General features: G+C 36.9%; 1 protein-coding gene across 1 annotated transcript; it reads right to left on the bottom strand.

Annotated features, from left to right (window-relative positions):
- Positions 1–372: 372 nt before the first annotated feature.
- shtn3 (shootin 3) lies at positions 373–23,004 on the bottom strand. The gene is made up of 17 exons (XM_079630031.1): positions 22,908–23,004; positions 22,712–22,770; positions 20,571–20,631; positions 14,366–14,460; positions 13,240–13,402; positions 13,008–13,105; positions 12,675–12,756; positions 11,121–11,215; positions 10,774–10,920; positions 8,654–8,807; positions 8,398–8,557; positions 8,215–8,285; positions 8,018–8,121; positions 6,160–6,255; positions 5,795–5,915; positions 4,605–4,881; positions 373–2,926 (listed from the first exon to the last, which is right to left on the bottom strand). The coding sequence occupies exons 1-17, from the start codon at positions 22,939–22,941 to the stop codon at positions 2,785–2,787; spliced, it is 1,959 nt and encodes a 652-aa protein (XP_079486157.1). The 5' UTR covers positions 22,942–23,004; the 3' UTR covers positions 373–2,784.
- Between the last annotated feature and the right edge of the window lie 785 nt (positions 23,005–23,789).

Raw genomic sequence — 23,789 nt, 5'->3', positions numbered from 1 at the left:
TGCATTACCTGCTAATGCCTTCATGTATATTTCATTGCACTCTTAGTAATGTTTTGCACTTTCTTTTGTTGCAATGTTAAACTGAACGCAAAACTCCCTTTTAGTATCAAACCACTTATGGAATCTATAGAGACCAACTACTTAGAGAAACACACAAAAACACTTTAAAGGAATATTTAAGTAAATTATTTAATAAGGTACAACTTTTGTGTCCTTGAATACGCAAGTTCTTATTAAAAGGAGCTCATTTTAACTTCAATTGCTTATGCACATCCAATATGTATACTGCTAAATTACACGTTTAATGATAAGATGTGATGCTGACATGCATTTGTTTGAAAAATAGAAAACAAGAGGTATAAAGAGCAGTTTGTATTTCTTCATAAGTTTATTCAGTTGAGTTTAAAAGGTATGTTGAAGAGGAGGGTTTAGATCAGTTCAAATAAAAAAAGGTACACTCAGGTTAAGCTTCAAAACACACTCATTTCAAGATCACAAGTCAGATCAATCACCTCTCAGAGTTCTTATACAAAAGCCTACACTCCAATAAGGCCGAAAAGGAAGAAGTGGTGCAAACATTAAGGCCAAAACACATTCGAGGTGGTGAGAAATTAAGGAGCAATTTAAACAAGTCTCCATACAATAAAAAAGAGTGTAAATGAGTCACGTCAATGTGGGTTATTAAAAAGTCTATGATGACAGTGTGAAAACAATAATATATAATAAAACAAATCACATTTTCTGACAAGTGATACATAACTGCAACCACAAGTATTTCAGTATTTGCAATTATTGGCTATATATTATTGCAGCTGTCAGATAGCCTGATATCAAGACTTCAGACCACCCAGCTAACAAAAATATATTAAAGGGGCCGTTCGCACAGAACGCGTTTTTAAATTCCAATGCGCTACTTTTCCATTGTTTTTCTATGTAATCGCACGGTAGACAGACGTGTATCGCACTCGCGTCTTTTGCAGCGCCTCGCGCATGACGCGGCGTTCTAAAAACGTGGCGCTCAAGTAAAAATCAGTTCAACTTTTTTTTTTAAATGTGCGTTCCCCCCCCCCCCCCCCCCTATTCAACTGCCCACGTTTCGTTTCGTTTTCTACTTTTGTTTTTCAAAGCAAAAACACATTCTGTGTGAAAGAGCCCTAAGAACGTTTTTCCAACGTTCCCATTAAGTTATGAAAACGTTATTTTCTGAATGTTCTCTTAGTGTTCAAAACGTCCAGTTTTTAAATGTAAAAAAAACCCCATTACATTTTATGATTTTGCAAACATTTATGAGAATATTACTTTTCAGTTGTCTATTCTCTGAACAAAGGAGTAACGTTTAAAAAAACATTTGAAAACCTAAACCATTTCCGAAAAAAAGTTCCATGAACAATGCATAAATAACATTTGAAGAATGCTATTAAACACCAGATAACTTTTGAACAAATGTTACAGGAAGAACATTTATCCATAACAGAACATTAGCCAAAGATCTGGGAACGTTCCCCGTTAGCTGGGCAATAAGAACAAGACAAAATGAGACGGCCAGAACTCTACTGTCTCATTAATATTACTCGCGTCGTACCATTAACATGATCCACTTAGAGTCAAGAGGAGTCACAAGGCAAATATTAGCAGTTATTAGAGGCAGCCTGATCCTGCACAATATTACAATTTGCAGATGATATTGCATTGGAACAGCTCTGAGTTAGTGAGCAGATCTAATCAAGACGCAACCGTCAATGAATCAAAGCCAAACTTTTTGTACAGTGCATTCATGCAGTGCAAAGTTTTGGAAACGCCACGGCGGAAGACATGCGTGTGTAGCCCTCCATGACTTGATGGTATTCATTTTCCTAATATCTAGGATGTATGATCTCAAATCCCCAAGAGGTGTGTGTGTGTCTTAAGAGGTAGACAGAACAGACCACCACAGTTCCTCTTTAAGGTAAAATCGATTGCATGGCTTATAATTGCATCTCTTGATTAATGTTTGGATAGTCTAGTTCACACTTAGGACCTTTTTAGAACAACAAAGGTGCCATGATGTGCAGTGCAGTGATTCTGTCAGGATTGTTCTGCTGCTTTTGCATTAAACATGAAGTAAATTCTGTGCTACTTGCAGCGTCCGCCATTGTCCGAACAGCTAATCCCGCCTCAAACTCACACATTGATTGAGAATTGTCAATTGGGCATCTAATGCATCTTTCAGTGAAACAAAAACGATGATTGTTTCAACTGCTCTTGACCATGCAATGAAAGTCAATGGGGTCCAAATCAACATCGTCTCCAAAGAATTGAGATGAATGTGAATGCTAAAGGATCCTTCAGGTATCACAGACTTCCTTATTTAGGTCGCTCAAACAAACTCAAATTCTGCTGCTAGTGGCACAGAAATTACACACTTCATTATTAAAGTTTCCTTGCTTGCATTTTTATGGAAATGCGACTCAGATGTTGAATCCATGAAACTAAGATGAATCTAATAGCAACTAGAGAATGAATCTGAAATGTATGACAGATGTCCCTAACATCTAAACACCCTGTGCTTATTATTGGTAAAGGCAGGTACAGTACATTGTCAATGAAAGGAACAAAAAAAAAAAGTGTCTGGTAAGATGTTTTTTTTTTCTTTCAATGTGTAATTGTAATCAAGCTGCAAATGATGAAATGATCTTTCTATAATAATTTGAAATATGAACAGCTGATTTTAAATTTGGAACAAACTCATTTAGAAAGCATGGTTTTGTGCAAATAATGCAGCTGTCCTTGCAGCGCCACTTGCCGTTAACATTCGGCATCTGTGCTACTGTTTGCTGCATTGGGGCTTTGTGCAGAGGAGCTGATGGTCTGCAGGTCTTCACTTGCATCCGTATGGCCAGTCCCGTTGGGCCCCGTCCACTTCTCTGGACCTCCATCCTTCACGTCACTGATCATAAAAGTATATGCAAAAATTACAACACAAGTGAACAGACTATAATATTTATATACAGATGCCATATTAAAGAGCCCCTATTAAGGTTTTTTAGATATTACCTTTCATGTAGTGTGTAATATAGCTGTGAATGTAAAAGATCTACAAAGGTTCAAAGATCCAAATGCAGATAAAAATCAGCTGATTCTGAACGGCCTGAAACGAGTCGTCAGTAATTCCAGTCTTACTTCCTGCACACACCTACGAAGGTTTGTAACAAATGTGCAAAATCCAAGCATATGGTCTTCTTTAGCTGTCCGCAAACAACGTCTACTTTGACCCTCAAACACTGTAGTTGTAGCTGAGGCTTGGAAGAGTTTGGTTCATGTTGTCGACATGTCGAGAAGACGCTGTTTTCTGCGCTGGGAGAGCAAATTCACTTTGCATGGATGAGGACTCAGGCTCGAATTGATACGGTAAAACCAACGCCATCGTTACTGTTCGTATCAATGTGTATTAAAGGAGTAGTTCACTTTAAAATTAAAATTAGCCCATGATTTACTCGCCCTCAAGCCATCCCAGGTGTATATGGCTTTCATCTTTCAGACGAATACAAATCGGAGTTATATTAAAGAAGTTTTCATCCAAGTTTTATAATGGCAGTGGATGGCAACCAACAGATTGAAGCTCAAAAACGTGCATCCATCCGTCATAAACGAACTCCACACGGCTCCTTTGGGTTAATAAAGGCCTTCTGAAGCAAAACGATGAGTTTGTGTAAGAAAAATATTCATATTTAACACGTTACAAAGTAAAATTCTAGTTTCCGGCCAAACGAACATACGCAGTGTACTGTACTTGTCCCTAATGCGCAACTTACGAAACTCATGGCATCAGCAGTAGTGTAGTGTTTCATGGCGTAAATATCAGCAGTACGTAAGTTGCGCTTTACACTTAAGTAGAATCCGTATGTTCGTTTGGCTGGAAGCTGGTTATTTTACTTTATACAGTTTTAAATATTACTATACATTTTTTATACAAACTCATCGTTTTGCTCCTCCAGGGGGAGCCGTTTGGAGTTTGTTTATGACGGATGGATGCATGTTTTTGAGCTTCAATCAGTTTCAATCTTCCATCCACTGCCATTATAAAACTTGGAAGAGCCAGGATATTTTTTAATATAACTCCGATTGTATTCATCTGAAAGAATAAAGTCATATACACCTAGGATGGCTTGAGGGTGAGTAAATCATGGGCTCATTTTCATTTGAAAGTGAACTACTTCTTTAAGCGCTTGAGGAAGCCTCAAGTCGTGGTATTGGTATGGTAATGGGTATTTTGTTTATGACACGGAATGTAATTGGTAGACCCATCACAACAGACTGGGCCATCTGACCAATCAGAGCAGAGTACGCTCTCAGAAAGGAGGGGTTTAAAGAGACTGGATCCATTATCAAACCGTTTCAGACCCTGTGAGAAAAGAGGTGATGCTGCAATGTATATTATAAGAAATTAAAGTGTTTTTTTGACCAGATGCATGCATTGTAGAAGACCTACAAAACTAAATCAGGAATCTTTAAAATGGCATAATAGGGGCACTTTAACATCTAGCAAAATAGGTAGCAAAACCCAATCTTAATCAATTTATTGTGGTCGACTGCGGAACAAACGAGTTGTGTGTGCGTAACCTCACCCAGAACAGCAGCCGTTGGTGACCGGCTCAGTGGGCTCTTTCTCAGAGAGAGATCTGCAGACACTGTCTGTCTGAGCGCCTCCTTTGAACTCCGTGCCAGAATCTGAGCTCTGTGGAGCCACGGCTGGCTCTCGGCCCGAGTCTGAGCTGGTTCTTGACCCGCGCTCACTGCCTGACAGAGAGCTGCTGCCTGGCCCTTCTGTGTCTTTGCCAGAGTCAGAACTGTGTCGCCCGTTCAGGCTGTTTGATGACGAGACTTTACTCAGCTGCCCATCATCTACAGAGCAACAGATGAACGAGTGTCATTATTCGCTCGAGTTATGCAGAATGCTCAGGGTATTTTCAATAATCCTAAATCCAAACATTTATTTTAGGTCATAAACATAAATCGTTAACAGTGCCAACAAAAGGGCACATTGCACTTTTACTTGAAATATATTTTTCATAAACGTCATTATCATCATCACCGCAACTTAAAGACATCAAATATTACTTGTGTAGCTTTTAGTCCATGCCTTTATTCATGCTAGTGTACTACTATAACCTGACATTAACATAGATACAGTATATACATTTAAAATATACAGGTTTTCTCTTCCTGGAAATATAAGCAAAAATAATAATTACTCCTCCTGCATTACACACATTTTGTCCAATCAAAATTGCCTAGCAATAGAAAGTAGCAAATCATAGTTGTCAACTACCCAGTTGACAGAGAACGTTCCTAGAATATTACAAAGTTATGAAAATAAAATTATTTGTATCATTATTAGAATGTTCATTCCAAGTTACCAAGTCTTTAATAATGTTCTCCAAATGTTAGCACAAAACATTATTTATACATCATTCATTGAATGTTTTTTTTTTTGGAACGTTTTAACTGGACTTTTTTTAAACGTTACAACTTGTTTCAGAGTGTTTAAAGAACTTTGAAACAAAGTAACGTTCCCATAATGTTTGCAAAAAGATAAAATGGTATGTTTTCTTAATGTTTGGATTACCAATAAACTTAATGGGACCGTTAGCAAACATTCTTAGAACAAATTTGTGTTAGCTGTGTAGAACTTACAGGCTATTTTAAAAGCCCTTTGATAAAGTATGTAATACTTCCTGTTTCAACAGCAAATACATAGTAATTGCATACATCCAACTATTTCATGGTTCTTGAAGGGTAGTGTTTATCCTCTTGCCTTCTATGTCGGGATCACAGGCCTGTTTGCGTCTCCTCCTCAGAATTACTTCCAGTTCACTGTCCTTTTTAGTATGAACCACTTCCTGAAACCCACGACTGGGACTCTTCTTCACCGTCTCCTATAGGTTCAGAGAGTGAACAGAATTTGATGAACGGTTCATTGCTGAGTTTAGCAACTTGGCATTTCTAAGCAAATAATTATTTAGTATATTATGCATTTATTTGCACAACGAATACTGAACACCATGATCATCATCATATAACTATTTGTTGTAAACAAACATGTAATGGATTTCTGTAATCTGTGAATCAGCAGGTGACTTTAACAAGGGGGTGTTACAATCAGTTCATTAGAAAGCCTACCAGAATGCCTTTCAGCTCTTCCATTGCACTTTCTTGGTGCTTCTCCTCCACTGCTGCTGCGGCTGCTGCGGTTGCAACGGGTGCTGGGATCGGCTGCTGTGGATCAGGAACAAAGAAAAGTTACATTATATGATCAAATCACAAAATATTTCACAAAAAAACATCATATGATATAATATCACTGTTGTTATTTTCACCTAAAACTATAAAAAAAAAAATTTTTGGTAATGAATAATATACCTGAGATCAAATAAAATGTCAATATTAGATGAAAAATAAAAATAAAAATGTTGCCTTATCAGCTAACTGAAATAAATATGAAGTAAAATGACAAAAAAACTAGAGCTCAATAGAAATATTAAAAGAAACTAATAAAAATGACAGAAAAACATGAACAAATTATTATATTTCTTCATTTCTTAAAATTCTAAATTCTTATATGACATAATTCTTAATAAACTTATTTAAATTAAATTAAAAAAATTAAACTGTAAAAATAATAACCAATTCATTTTTTTATTAAATACTATAAAATGTATATAAATAACACTGGTGATTTAGCATGTGTTGTTTTTTAAGTTTATTCATACATTTTAGATGAGTAACGTCCGAAAGTCAAAAACAAAAGACAATCTGCCAGTGCATTATAATGAGAACGCAGTCAATCTCTAAAGTCAGGACTATAGCCATTGATCTGAAGTTATACAGCTCCTCTGAGCCTCGGGATGATCTTGATGGCTTTGCCCATCAATAACTTAAACAAGATGGGTCCCCTCTCAGGCTATGAACTGTCTATACGCAAAATACTTTAATGACTCGACTCTTCCTCAGGGAGGACGATCAAATGCTATGAACCATTTCTACAGGATCTTTGGATTGACAAAATGGTGCGGAGTTGTAAAACACAGGATTTCCTTTGATTGTAATAGAGCCGTCTGAACTGTTAACACTGCTGCATGTGGAACAATGATCTGGTGTGATGACTGTTGTTAAACACTGTAAACAATATGAGTGAGTTGAACATACCTTTGTGCCAAATCTCTGCAACGATGAGGTCAGCAGATGATGGTACAGAGTAGAGAAACACAACAGACCATCAATCAGCAATAAATCCAATTCCAATTATTTTAAAAGTATTGCTGTAAAAGTAAAATAATCCGTTCATTTTTTCTGCATTAAAAAACAAGTGCAATAATAAAAAAAAAATTTTTTTGATCAAAGTCACATTTAATGTTACAAAATATTTATATTTCAAATGAATGCGGTCATTTGGAGCTTTCCAAATTTATCAGAGAATCCTGAAAAATTATTTTTTTTAAAAAGAAGCATTTTTCAACATTGATAATAATAATAATAAGTGTTTCTTGAGCAGTAAATCATCATATTAGAATTATTTCTTATTTTATTATAATATATTAAAATGGTAACACTTCAGTTTAGGGTCAAATTCTCAGAATGAAATAGGTGCTTATTAGCATGCATATTAATAGGATATTGGCTGTTTATTAGTACTTATAAAGCACATATTAATGCCTATTCTGCGAGACCATATACATCTACACCCTTTAATCCTACCCCAACCTAACTAACTATTACTAACTAAGCAATAATAATTAGGAGTTTATTGAGGCAAAGTCATAATTAATAGTTAGTTAATAGGGAGAATTGGACCCTAAACTAAAGTGTGACCATTAAAATATAAAACAGTCATTTTAAATTGTAACACTATTTCAGAATATTACCGTCTTACTGTGATCAAATAAATGCAGCCTTGGTGTGACTTATGTTCAAAATTTAAACATTTAATTTTTTTTACCAAATATAAAGAGAGCCAATAAAATTCAGAATTTTGCCCAACCTTAGTGTCCTGACTCTTCACAGGCCGGAGAACCACTCCGTGTTTAATTCTCTCCATCATCTCATTGACGGCTTTCACTTTAACATCATCCACAGCTTCAGTTGCTGCATCGAGAGAGATGGTGTTTGTCAGGGCACCAATAATAGGGCAACAGAATAAAAACACCATTCTGACTATAGGGAAAAGGGGACAATCACCTGGGGCTTGCTCTTGTTTTGGGCTTCCTTTACCTCCCTTGGAAGATTTCCTCATAATCGCAATGAGAGAGCTGCCGTAAACAAAGAGATGTGATTAGACGTTCACAGCTGGGATAAAGAACAACGCTGTTTTAATGATGGTATATGACAGCCTGGCTTCAGTGCAGTAAAGTGGGGCGTTACCTGAGGGGGTTGCAGCGGGACGGAGGAGGTGGGGGAGGTGGAGGAGGAGGCGGTGGGGGAGGTGGAGGCGGTTGAGGAAGAGGGGCCGGGGGAGGAGCGGTCCCAGGGGACGGGGCCGATGCTGAATCACAGCTCCTCCTCTCCTCCTGCAGATCTTTCACTGTGACAAACGACAGAAGTGCCGGGATGTTACGCTTCTGAGTGTTCTGCTGATGCAGTATCTGGCCTTCAGATTTAAAATCATCCTTAATTTTACCTTTCATTTCCAAAACACTGTTTTTCTTCTCTTCCTCCTGCAGTCGGCCCTCCGTCTCTTTCTTTTCTTCATCTAATATCTCTAGTTGCCTTTGCAGTTGAACTAGCTGCTTACGCAAAGCACATTCTTCCAGTTCAGCCTCTAGAGCTTTTACCTGCAAACAAATGGGACATATGATACGTTCATGTCATGTTGAAAAGATTGTATTTGAATGTACAGATTTTATTTAAGTCTCCGAGTTGGGGGCGTACCAGTGAGAAAGCATGTCGGATGCAGCAATGGATGCAGCATCTGTATTAATTGTAAATGTATTTAAATAAAATAAAATAAAAAAACTTTTTTTTTTCATATACAATAAAACTAAGTTGTATGTGGAAAATACCATTGTATTATACAATTACCATAGAATATATAATGATTTCATTTACAGCACCTTCGTAAATTGAACAAAACCAAATTCTTTATTATCATTTTGCATTTGTAAAGTTACTTGTGGAAACTTTGGTTGAATTTTGTGCAGAAAAAGCACATCACCTTCTTCCCAGCTAATAAGGAACATTCTGAGAACTTTGGCAAAGTTCCCTATAATGAAGAAATACTTCTTGAACCAACTGGACAATTTGAACATTCAGAACTAATGTTTTCATAAACAAATTTTTTTTATAACATATTTGTGGTAGTTGGGTTGCTCCGACTAAGCTATTTTAATACAGCTGATGACGTAATTACGACTTCCCAACTTATATTCCAACTTCCCAACGTGTAAATATGAAATTCCCAGGAGGACTTGAATGCTCCAGTATTAAAAATTTCATTAAATGCCCATAAACGGTTTTATTTAAATTATTTGTTCATATAGAAATGTTGTCATTCTTTTAGATTGAATTGGTACAATAAACTCAAATGGAACCTAAGCCGGTGCAACATTTCAAATGTCCTTGACTCTGGCAAAGAATTAGTTCATATTTACAGGCTGACTTGTAAACAAGGTTTTGCTAACATAGCCTATTGATTATGTGACGTCTGAAGTTAGGATCCATGCTCTTTGGATTTGAATTGTGGGTCAGACTGTATATTGACTGATGACACAACAGTGCTACTGATTCACAAACTCTAAAACCCGTATGTTAGTATAAGTAATGCAATTGCCCTTTTTTCACTGCATGCATGAACATAATATTGCCTACATCTGATTCCTTGTAACTATCATGTGTAAAAAGTATCTGATGATCTGGAAACTCTTTATTTGCTGCCACAGTAATGCATCTGTCAAGCACTGTGAAGGCAAATCTCATCTGCTCTGAGGTTTTTGTTGGTTTAATATATTTGTGGTTGTGTTGACAGCCTACCCTTTTTGTCATTTAATGTGGTTTGAAAACTATTACATGTTACCGCTGAGGATGCAAACGTAGAAGAGTAGAGCCACAGGAGACCCAGATGAAAAAACAAACCAATGAATGTGGTCTATGATCTGGCATATTCTAGTCTACTGGGACTGTACAGTATCACTCAACCAGACACTAGACACCAGACACCTGAATCAGCTGTTTGAAATGCCAACTTCACCGCATGGATATGTGCTGCAAATGTTCAAATACTATTGAAATAGTCAATACTAGTCTGTCTAAATGAAAAATAAAACACTAAAATCAATCATTTAAATTCTACATTTGAATTAAGGCAATGTGTACAGTTTAAAAAATGTCTATTTTGACTTTTTAACACTTTTTAATGAAGTTAGATGAATACACAGCACTATTTAATCCCATTTAGTGCCTGCTTAAACTGGATTGTGTGTGGCTAGTAAATAAGACCACAGACAAAACATCAGGTTTCAATAAAAACGAACATTAGAGGATTAATAGTTATGAAAGGATTTATGTCTTTGAAAAGCCCTAACTGACTGGTTTAAATAACTGAAAAGGGGTTTTAGATTTAATTCCATTGTCTAATCCTATCATGTAATCCACGATTACCGGTACTCATAAGGCTTATTGTGATCATGGAAATGTGGGTAAAATTTCACTTTTTTCCCCCTGAAATGAGCTATCAAAACTGAAAACATACTCCAGTTTTGTACATCTAATAATCACACATTCAAATGTGTTTACAAGACTTACCTTGTCTTGGTGCTGCATTCTCTCTTCTTCTAATGTTTTGGTCACATTGGCCAAATCTTCCAAAGCTTTGAGCAGTTGAATGCTGGGATCTACCTGTTGCAGCAGAATCATGCTCTGTCTGTTTGCTTCTTTTTGCTTCACCACCATCTAAAGGAGAGAATAAACATGAAGAAACAACTATTTCAGATGGTTTTCTGCAACAACTAAAGGAAATGAAACATTCTACTGTGATGTATATACAATTATCTTGTCTTTTGGTAGGATTTTGAGGTCACCCGAGCAGGGACTGAAGTTGTCCTGTCACCCGTGTACTGATTAAGTGAATTGAGATGTGTTTTGTCCCATACCTCATGTGCATAGGTCTCTGCTTTCTGCCTGAGGCTCTGCTCCAAATCCAGATGCTCCTTCATGTTTTCATACTCATGAGTGGCCATCATAGACACTAAAGAGATAAACAATGATAATAAAGCAATAGGCTTGGTAATCCCTGTAAGGCTTTTTCAGGTATAATAAATATCATAAAAGACACATTATGACAGGCATAGACTATTGTATGGACCGTATGGATGGAAATTGAAAAAAAAATACTGGTTCCACTTTTACATTAATGGTTCTTTCAGTAAATGACAAATAATTGGTTCTAACTATAAATATAGTAGTAAAAAATACTACTGTTACTGTGTCAGTAAGATTGGGCAGAATTATCAAAAGTGGCAGTAAAGACATTTATAATGTTGAAAGATTTTTATTTCTCATGATAATTTATTTATTCTAATAAAACAATGGACCTGTAAGGCATTCGGATGCACCGATATGACAATTTTGGTAGATATCGATCACCGATAATTCTTTATATTTAAAATCAGATGACCAATATATTGTACGATAAATCTAAATTTATATATAATTTTTGAGAGCCTGAAAAAATAAAAAAGATAAATTCACCATTAAAATACATGCTCCAAGAACTTCAACATAAGTCAAACAAAAAAAGTACACACAGTAAAAGTATACAGTAAATAAAAAGTTTTGCTTTATGTCAGCATTCACTACTGTTCAGACGTTTGCGGTCAGTAAAGTTGATCAATTGTTACAGGAAAGACATTTATAATGTTTAAAGAAACTACTTCAAATAAATACTGTTCTTTTGAACTTTCTATTCAATCCTGAAAAAAATGTCCACTAAAATATTAAGCAGCACATATTTGGTGAGCATGAAAGACTTCTTTAAAAACATACCGACCCCAAACTTTTGAACGGTAGAAACTTTTTTGAGGTTTTTAATCATTTTAGTGATTTTCATTAAAAAGAAGAACCAACCAATATTGGTTGTATTGTCTCTTTACTGTCATGGTATTCTTTGCAAATGGAACTGGTTCAAAATAAAAACCGATTCTCGTTTTCCAGCCTTAACGAACAGTGACACATTCATGTATTATTCAACCGATATTCAATCACATGTGCACTTATATCAGCAATTTTACACTGTGGCTCCTTCAATCAGATTTCATAGGCAAAACTGCTAGTTTGAAAACAAACATTTTAAACCCACTAAGTCAGTCAAGTAAGTCAGTGCAGTATATGACCTGAGCACTGCTGTTTCCAATATTCCAGTCAGAGTAATAACACAAGTGAGCAAAGAGGGAGCTGGGAGGATGTCAAAACAAAGTGCATCACCCCCAGCTGGAACAGAGGGACTTCCTGTGGTGAATCTTTTACAGATAATTTGATCAAGGACTTTGACGTGCGGCCGGTAGTGAGTGGGCTGGTGGGGAACATTAATCTTCTTGGAAGGCACATGCACAGATGCACCGCAGGCCATTTGAGATGATGTCATGCTCATGAATTTGAATACAAGTGAGGAAATGAAGAGGCTCTGTATTCACAACGTCCACACTCACCCCTGTTGAACCTCTTAATGGTCTTGCTCTGCTGCTCAATGGTTTTATAAAGCTCCTTCATCTCAGCCTGCTCCTTTTCAGTCTGTAAATCAGCATAAGACACATATTTGAGAAACTATCAGCAAAGAAACTCAATTAGACATTGTTACTCTGATATCCTTTTAGGATCAGCAATGCCGCAGGCTTCATTTCAAGATCATTTATTATTTATGAACAGGTTAAAATACTGGAAGACACTTTGCAAACCAGGCCCCCCCATCCACTGCCGTCAAGCCTAACTGAGCTCGGCCTTTCATTCGGAGTAAAAAGTAAAAGAGCTGCTTTGCTACTCACAAGTGCTGTCAACTCCTCTATCTTCCTTTGCTGCTCTTGAAGCTGACAGGCCAACCGCTTCTTCTCCTCCAGCATAGAACTCACGGTTTCTTGGAGATCTGTGGAAAAATTTGAATTTGGAATGGACGTACCATTGATGTTTATGATGACAGATTCCTTGGTGAAGGAAATTGTACACAGGCTTATTTATAAACTGCAGCCCATTTTAATACACTGGTATTGTGGTATTTACCTTTGACCTGCAGCTTATACTGAGAAAAGGGGTCAGAGCTGGGATCTTGTTGTTCAGGCTCCTCTTCTAGGGAAATGCAGTCAGAAATACTGGGCAGCAGCTCATCCAGACACGGCCGTGACGACAGGCTCAAATACTTCAGCTTCCTGTTCTCACAGTTCAACTAAAAGTGATGAAAACAAAATGATTTAAGACTATAAATTATCAGAAACGTTTTGACTTTTGCCATAGCTCTCCTTGGGACATTCGACAAAAGTAGTCTAAATCATTCATTAGTGAATCGGACTGATCCGATTCTCAATTCTCATTCTTCACAATTTCTCTTTTTGTGTTTAACAATTATAAACATGTTGACTCCAGAATTTGTTTTCATGCTTGTATTGCTTTCTAGTAGAGCCTGAAGATGTAAAATCATTACAGCCTCGAGATACTTCAAGCGAAATTGCCGAATGGACTGGTGTGACATTATTTTGAACAAAAGCAAAATAAGAAACAGCTTGCAAAATCAAACTTTCCGGAAAAGTTTGCCTGGCTGTTCAACTTCCATTGGTCCGTCCGTAAATGTGCTCTGTGAGGCTCCGCCTTCTTGAGTAAATCTTCTCCCGGTCAATTTATTTTGTTCAGTCCATCAGAGTCAGACGTGAGTAAAAACACGAACACACTGGAGAGCTGCTTTGTATTGAACTGAAGTTGTAGTTTGAATTGAAAGAGAAACTTTTTATGTTCAATAATGTTAAGCTGATTGCTTTAAAGCAGTCTATTATATAAAGGGCTATATAAATAAATGTGTCGTGACTTGAAAATTGAAAAGCTTGTGCAAACATATCCACATCGCTATTATCAGATGCTTTCTTAACTACTGTTTTCTCACCACTGTAATTTTTTGTTGTGTGTTTATTTTGTTATTGAGTGTAAAAGCATGCGTCATATATTTACATATTCATATAAAAGTAGCTCTCAGCAGCTTGGGTGGCGTTGTGATGTTTGCTAACAGTTTACTGCTGAAAAGGCATTTCAAAATTTCCTTTACCCCTAAGGGTAGAGCGTAAAAGAACTTCGCTGTGAGTATCTCAGGGCTTTTAAGGTTTTCTGACGAAACAGAAGAATAGTATTGTTGGATAAACACCTTGGTAGCCAGAGCCTCCGCATTTTCCCGGCAAGATTTCTCAATCTCAAGCTGGGTCTGTAGTACGTTCACCTCCTCGATCACCATTTGGGAAACTGTGCAAAGAAAGGAAATGCATTTATGAGTAAATGAAAGCACAGCAGGTCATATTTACAGTCCAATCCATCATGCAGGAACTGTGCTCTATAGAAGTAACTCTATAGAAATACAGTCATGTATGACAGATGCACATTTTAGATATAAGTATCAGCTAGGAAGCTATATAAGTCTGTTCTCATGGCAATAAAAGTGAGAGTATAGTCATGTTTTCATCTATATTCTTTACAGTATTTCTTGAAGTGAACATCATCTTCTACACAGTTCATGAGGGGTCTGTCAAATCCGGATGCACAGAAATGATCCACAAATGCTACTTTTTATTATATAACATATTCTAAATGAGGAAACAGCAACAGAAATAGCAACTGTATAAGGTACGTTTTCATTTAGATGTGGTTTTATCGGTGACACATTACCGGAGTCTAATGAGATAGACAGTTATCAGTTACATGCTCACAATGGGGACCATTTCCCAACACTTTGGGTACCATTGATGGACTGTAACTCTATACACTACACTGGCCTCTCAAATAGAGGATTGGATGTCATAGCAAATGTCAGAGCAGCTCACATCAAAGAGGCTCCTAAACAAGTCGTTTGTGTGTAGTGCATTGCACTATTTCTAAAATATATTAAAGTGGCATCTAACAAACCTAAACTTTAAAATGGTAAATTGAAAATGAATGATCTTTTTAAATCAAATATAACATAATAATAACATACGGTCAAAATAAAATGGAAAATGCATCGTTTGTGCCTGTGCATTTCACAGGAAATGATCAAGAAAGGGAGTAGGGCTGAACGATATTCGATTTTAACATCGACATCGCGATGTGCGAGTGAGCGATAGTCACATCGCCGGAACATGCGATGTGAAGGGTAGTAGCACAGTAGCACCAGCGGGAGATATTACATGCGCTTCATGAGGCACGCGCGCGCGGTCTCTTGCTCGCTCTGCCGTGCACGCGCTGCGCGGTTTGGAGCAGTCTCTGTCTCGCGGGCGCGCTCGCTCTAGATTCCGGAGATCTAATTCGCGGGCATCAGCCGCTATCAATATGCTTGCAGGAGACTTGGGATGTCTGTATTTCTATACTGAAATAATATCGGCATTATAGTTATTGATTTTTCATTAGGCTATTTTTTTGGTGCTCCCTCAGCGCATGGTGGGAGTGGCGACGCTGACAGGCGGTATGGTGTAAAGCTGCTGTTTAAATGTGTTCGGCTTTTCTGTTTACAGAAACATGATCTCTAATCTGTTCAGAAGATTTAATACAAAATATATTCAAGTTTTATATCATTTTGTTTATTTCATATGATTATGATGACCAACACCAACACTGTTTTACTTTGGCACTTTGGCTAAGAAAAGTTGACTTAAAAGATTGTGAACCAAAATGCTTATAAGTTGTTTTTATAAAAAATATATTTATTTTAAGTTATATTGTTGTAAACCAATCAGGGGGTTGGTGTAAAGCTGCTGTTTTATTTAAAATTTTGTTCTGCTTTTGTGTTTACAGAAATGTTCTAATTTTGGGATAAAATATTAAGTGACCTTTTTTGTCACTTGTAATGAAGCTTGCTTATTAGTGAAATTATTAATATCATGGAATGGTAATTATTGTCTTTAGCCTGGAGTTATGGCTCTCAATATCGCAATATATATCGTGGGTGAAAAAAATATCGCAATGTAATTTTTTTCCAATATCGTGCAGCCCTAAAAGGGAGTTTATTATACATTATTCCATGAAAGGCTGTTGAATTATGCAGGAACGATGAGTCTCTCAACATGCAGTCACATCACCAGCCTGCCCTGGAGCCCTTTCTCGGAATAAACATTTCGCCTCATTTTCTTTTTATGTGGTAACGTACTGTAAATTGTGAGAATGGAAAGCGCAACGTTATAAATGCTGGTCCTCACTTTGACCCCTTATTTAGGGATTGATGCATGCAACTGATTCTGATATCACATTTTTTTTAAAATGCAGTCCTTCAATTTAATAAAATCTGATTATTTTGTATTTAATAATATTGTTTTACCATGAAAACATTTGGTTTCATAATATCTAAATTCACATTATCCTATTGGATACTGAAATGCAGCAGGATTAAGAACACCTGTTTCTTCATTCCTGTTAAATATGCAGGACGGGCATCAGTGCGGCAGCGAGCAGCTCTGCAGAGCCAGAGAGAGAATGACCTGGCAGGGACGTGTGAAGTTCGCAGACTTAACATCTCTACACAGCTTTAATCAGAGCACTTGCTTAAACCTAAAATCAAAATTGTGTAGCAAAGTATAATTCAGTATGGCAAAGAGAAATTAAAATCAAAAGTCATACAAAATCCATTCATCACAGCCACTGACCCAACACATGCTTGCTATTGTCTACAAGCATACTGTACATCATGTAATCAAATCTAGATATAAGGTTTGTCGACATTTCTCAATTAACATAAGGACGTGAAGACGAATATATAATAATTAGGTTTAAACCAAAATCACACCACTGAACACGGCAGAAACTGCTTGAAGTTTCACGTCAACTAGCCAAATACTGTATACATCACCAGATTTGCCATTTGTTAGATACAATAAAAGTAAAATGACCTCAATCTGTGCAGTATTGTGGAAAGTAATGCATTTTAGGTTACTCCCTAAAAAAGTAACTAATTGACTTTTTATGGAAAGTAATGTGTTGCGTTACTTTTTCTCAATTGGGATGGGCTTGCTTGTTTTTTAGGGGGGTTAAGTTGTATTTTTGGCAAATGTAAAGGCCCTTTCACAACAAAAGTGAAATGAATAAGCCACAGGCTGAAGGAAATGCAAATTCACACCTGTACAGTAGAGGGCGCAGCTCAAACGAACCTTTCAGGTGTGCTGCCGTTCTGTATTGCAGAAGAATAGGACGCAAGAGAAGAAAGTTCAAAACTCTAACTTCAGCAAGAAAAAAAAGAAACACAAATGGGATGTTTATCTAAAGCCATTTTTGATTATTAGTATGGTTGAATTGGATCATCACAGGTCAGCAGCAAAGACGTTGGTTAATGCAAACATAAAGCATACAGTATTTATGTTATATAACATTTAATTATTGCAGGTTTGGGTAATATTCTGAGTTTCCATTTCACAGTTTTTACTCATTTTAAGGAATACTGAATCTGTTTTTGTAAGTAAGATGAGTAAATGCATGCTCACTTTTAGTCTAGAACTACAATTAGCATCATGCTATACGTGTTAATACTTATTTGAAAAAACTAACTCAGATATTTTGTTGTAAATTTAAAAGTAACGCATTACTTTATTAGTAACTTGAAAAAGTAATCTGATTACGTAACTCGTGTAATGTATTACCCCCAACACTGCATCTGGGTCATTCACTAATTCAGCATCTGACATGAGTCAGTTCGCACGTGCGGCCCATGGAAATAAAGCAGGACAATAAAAGGGGTGTGGCTCTCTCTTCCCCTTGCAGATCAGTCCAAACTCATCTGCTCATCTCATTTGGCTTCCAATGATTGACCGAGAGAGCGCTGCTTCTGGGCTTTCTTCTTTGTGCAGATTCTAGGTCAGCAAGTCCAGCGACGCTTAATGCTGCATGAGCAAAATATGGCTCTGCGGAGTCAGTCGAACAGAGACGAAAGCTTAAAGTAATGCAGCGGCATCCTTAGCAGACAGGAACCAGCTGCTTCAAACAAGCATTTGTCTGCCACTTTCAGAAAATGTGAGGCTGGTTTTAGTCTGAAGCGCTCCCATTCCAATTTCGATCGCAGCGATTAAGCTCTTTTAATAAATCGTAACAGGCTTAATCACCCAGCAATTTTGATTTCAACTCCAGGACTAATTGTGTCTGTGCTTGCAACCTATAATCTACTTCAAACGCAGGGCGGATGTGTAGACTGCATTAAAATGCTAACAGCATTCATTTTTATGTAAATATAGGCCTAAAGATTTCACTCTTTCCACACACAAACTGTAAGATATGTAAAGCGCAAAGAAAATTAGCTGAGTAATGGGGCCGATAGCTTGACACACGGGCCTGTGTTTGATTTGCATAAGTGCAGAGGGTATTCTTAATGAAGCGTCCCAAAGAGGAGGTGGGAGACAGCTGCTTTGCCAGACACAGATCCAGTACCTCCCAGATACTCAACAGCAGTTCCCCTGCAGCAGCCAATCATTAAATAGAACACAGACCAATCACATGCACCCTCCACAAGACTATTGTCCTGTGTGTCAGCAAGTAGGGCAAACTACTGTGACATTTGCTGTGTCATGTTTGTGCCATTTAGCGAGGTTATAAAATAAATGCACTGCCGAAACATTTTGTGAACAAGACATTCATATTGAATATATTTCCACTAAATTGTTTTCAAGGTGACATGCATTTCAGAAATGATATGAAAGCGCATGAGGGGTTCGGCATGAACTACAATGGAAGGTTGAAAGGAAGGTGCCTATTCATTTTCTACTGATAAATAATTCATAATTGGTGATTTTTAATAATTTAGTGATATAACAAGACAGTGATGAGAGCTGAATTCAGCTGCTCTACGTTGCTTCCCAAGGGAAGGTCTGACAATTCCAGGACACCAATAAAAAAAAGAGCAGCAAGCATAACCTGAAAGCAGAAGCCAAACTAGTCTAAAATAAAACTGGATTCATCTCAATATTCAGATATGCACAACAACTAATACTCACAATGATTTACCGAACAGGCTTCCAGGTAAAACTATATGATATCCCACAGTTTATCACTGAATAAAGTATTTAAGTATATAAGAAAATATCTGGCAACAAACAATTAACTGTAGTAATTGCACAAAAGTCTGTTCATACCGTATTATCACAATAAAACTCCAGCAAAAAGAATGTGTCCCCAAAGAATAAAAAATATGCTTTCTTTACTATTTTCTACATAAATAATAAGGCACGCAGAGATGAATCTGCATTAAAAATACTCCTCAGTGCTGCACATATTCACTATATAAACATAAGTACAAAAGTTTGGCCTTTTTTACGAAAAAGCAAGTGAAACCTTGTCAAATGAAACCCTATTTTCAATCTCGCAGAGAAGAATGAACATTTCCTCACCTGAGAACAATTTCCAGATTCAGTTCCTGGCAGCCGCTAGAGTGTTGTCAGAGTGCTAACAAATTAGCTAGTAACTGAGGCTGGGTTTCCTTACATGTCACAAAATGGAATGGAAGCAGGTAAGGTCACCTTAACACTAATGCATCTCCACGGTTGGCTCCCAGTAGCCATGGCGACTGGAACACCTGCTAACACCTACGAATACTAGACCATTCAGAAGAGCCCTCAGGTAATGGTGATATGGGTGAGGGTGAGGGGATAGGAAATGAGATAAGACAACACCAAGAAGCGTCAGTTTAGTGGGATGAGCCAAGTGAGATCATCTTAACCTCTTCCTCTTTGTAAAAAGGGGATGTATGGAGTTCATTGAGATCAGGATTGTTAGACACCAACATACTCACAAACTTAATAATACACTTCTTGAGCTTTTATGCTTTACAATTGGGTACAGGGTATACCAAGGAGAATTGGAGGAGAATTGGAAGAGGAATGTTTACGAATGATGTTTATGGCGTGACATCACAGCAATATCAAACAACAACCATCCAACTAATTCCTGATGGACAATATCAAGTCCCAACCTAAATTTTTTCTTGTCTGAGAAGCCGTTTCATACGTCATAATATAGACAAAAAGGCTATAGTAACTTTAGTTTAATGTGACCTCAAGACTTTTGGAGCATCTTTGTAGTAAAAGAGCCAGCAGGGGTTACGTGGGGTGCTATGAACAACAAAAAAAGCAATTTATAATTGTATTCATTTGTGAGAATTGATTTGTGGTCCAGACCGAGCCGGGATCTGGACCGCAGGAATCTAATTGGTGACCTCCGGTCTACACACATGATCAGAAAATGAATCTGATGCGATTATGTACCGCACATATAAACAGAATCTGCTCTACACTGCACATTGCAATATTATTCTTCCCACTTCGAATGACAAACATACCTAAAAAATAGGGAATAAAATAGCAGAAGATGACTTTACATTCTTTCACAACAGTCAGGTTTCTTGATCTTACCTCGTTTAATGTGCTTGAGTTGCCTTTCAGCCTCATCTCTCTCTGCAGCGAGTCTCTGGCACTAAAAAACACAACAAGTGTTGACATATTGACAAAATGTATATAGAAGTTATAACAAATGAAACAATTTGAGAGCACAGCAGTTTCTAAAACATTATATATGCAATACTGGGCAAACGTTTGGGGTCAGTAAGATTTTTTTTTTCAAATAAATTAATACTTTTATTTAGCAAGGATCCATTAAATTGATCAAAAGTGACAGTAAAGACATGTATAATGCTATAAAAGTTTCTACTTTAAAAAAAAATGAGGTTCATCAGAGTCCAGAAGAAATAAATATCACGGTTTCCACAAAAAATATTAAAGGGTTAGTTTACCCAAAAATTAAAATTATGTCATTAATTACTCACCATGACCACAAATTAAGAACTTTTTGATTAAATCTGAGAGCTTTCTGTCCCTCCATTGACACTTTGATGCTTCAAAACATTCATCAAGAGATCGTAAAACCAATCCATATGAATTGAGCTGTTTAGTCCAAATTTTCTGAAGAGACTTGATCGCTTTATATGATGAACAGATTGAATTTAGGCTTTATTCACATATAAACATTGATGAGAGAATATAAAAAGAAGCTCAACCGAACCTGATGCGTGAGAACAAAGCTCATTGGTTCCTGCAGAAGCTCAAAAGTGCTGCGTAGCATTTGAATGAACCTCATTGGTTCTTGCATGTTAAGCAAACATGCTTGAGCTTCCATTTACCACAACTGATGTATGAGGGGATGAAGCTTATGTGTGAATAAAAGCTTAAATTCAATATGTTCATCATATAAAACGATCGAGTCTCTTCAGAAAATTTGGATTAAACCACTCAACTCATATGGATTGATTTTACGATCTCTTGATGAACGTTTTGAGGCATCAAAGTGTCAGTTACGTAGCTGTCAATGGAGGGACAGAAAGCTCAGATTTCATCAAAAGATCTTCATTTGTGTTCTGAATATGAACAAAAGTATTTTTAGAAGGTTTAGAATGACATGAGGGTGAGTAATTAATGACCGAATTTTCTTTTTTGAGTGAACTATCCCTTTAAAGACAATTCCAACTGTTTTCAACGTTGATAATAAGAAATGGTTTCTTGAGCAGCAAATCAGCATTTTAGAATGAATTCAGGAGGATTTTTTTTTAAAACTTATTAAAAAAAAACCAAAACATTATAAATGATTACCAACCGCAAAATTTTGAACTGTAGTGTATATTCACACAAATGTACTAAAAATCACATAGCATTACATTTAACACAGTAGCGTTTCATAAAATGACCCAACCTGCAAATAAATATCAGTGTAGTGGTTCTCTGACAGGTTGCTCTGCAATTTGAGTTACTGAATCAGATCTGCAGATGTGATGTATACACACTGTATGTATAGGCCTACACTGTATGAGGGTATATATCAATCTGTCATTTAAGGATCTCTTGTGTCCCAAAACGAATAGCCGCCCTACACCTGTCTTAGGTCCTACACTGTAAATATGATACTTTTGGGCTTTGTCAAATATAGCGACAGTGGTGCAATGCTCTGGAAAACCTCCTGGCATCTTTCTAAGCAAACCACATTATTCTCCTTCATATTGCAAACGCATGTAAATGTTGCCTTGCCACACAAATAGTGATCCACTGATACCTGAAACCTTAGTGTCACTATTAAACATCAATTCGTTCATAAATTGAAATAAATGCAGTTTATTTGGAACGTTTCATTCAAGAATTAGAAATATTCATATTGAATGAAACCACATCCGAAATATGAAAATGCATGCAACCACAAAAGGAGAAATTAAGAGGTGTTAACCACAAATTATGCGTGGCAAAGCAAACTAATGCATATTTTTGTTTTAAGGTCATCATCTATGATCTGCACTCTTATATGAAATACAAAAGATGCGCAGACCCTGTCACATGAAAAGGGTGTCAACCCTCGAAGGGATTAAAAAGCCGGTTAACTCACACAGCCACATCCCTTTTCACACTACTCTGAGAATAATGTATGTTCATGAACAGAGAATGTTATAGGTAATAAATAGACGCGAAGGCATTAAAGATATAGCCTATTCTTTTATGCATGCATCTTCTCTCACCTCCTTGCTCTCCTCCCGAGCCTCTCCCTCTTCATCTCCACCGGCCTCCATCTCACTCACTGCACAAATCAACACAATTACTCATACAACAATATATTCAACATTTAAACAATCATCTCGTATGCTGCTTTCCTCAGTAAAATCGTTGCCATTCAAAACTAGTCGACTCGAGTGTTATATTTGAAATGTTCAGTACCACAGCCGGTAGTCAGCGGCGGTGCATCCATCATCTCCCCTCCTCACACACAGAAGACTCAGCCAGTCAGTGTACCAGTACCACCCGGGCGTCTACTATGGCGAAGGCTTGTCTCATGAATATTAAGATACTTATGTCACGTTCGACGTACTTGATTTGCTGTAAGGAGAATATTACTAGGCTACTGAATATTAATTTAGGTCACGTGACGCGTGCTGCAAATCCCTTCCTCGAGAGGGAGCCAAACTCCGCTTAAAGCGACAGAGGCTGTTTCAATGGAAGTCAACGACGAAGATGCTTCAGTCAGTGCATTCTGTACGCTAAACGAACTACTGAGTGGAAACATTATTGTAATATAATACGACGTTCATTTTAGAGGAGGGATTTCATCTTTATTTACCACTTAAAAAGAAACAGAGAATGTAGGCTATTCCCGGTGAAGAGCTACACGTAGGTCTAATAGGCTACTCATTATAAAAATAAAAAAAACAGTTTCTTCTGAGATTCGCCAAAAATCTAAGTGGAAATCTCGCCAAAACAGCTCATGCACCGCACTCCCATAAATCACTGCGAATTAGCGTCAACGAGTCAGATTAAGATTATTTGTTTATTTTGCAATAACATTAAAATGTGTTTTATTATGTCCTTAATTAATATCAAATAGTAGTTTATTTTCTTACTATAGGCTAACAATCAACAATATTGATGACTTCACAATACAAATCAATATCACAAACATCATTATTTATCAAACATAACTAGCCTAGCCTACATGTAATATTTAAAGCAAAAAGAGAAATCACTAATAAAATGATAGCCTACTGAATAGTTAACGATTTTTTTTTATAAGATTCTTTCTATGGAATAGTATTCAAAGGTAAA

This window comes from Phoxinus phoxinus (assembly GCF_949152265.1).
Source record: "Phoxinus phoxinus genome assembly, chromosome: 12".
Lineage (NCBI taxonomy): Eukaryota > Metazoa > Chordata > Actinopteri > Cypriniformes > Leuciscidae > Phoxinus > Phoxinus phoxinus.
The sequence above is the reverse complement of the archived record's forward strand: the minus strand, read 5'-3'. Positions and strand labels throughout refer to the sequence as shown.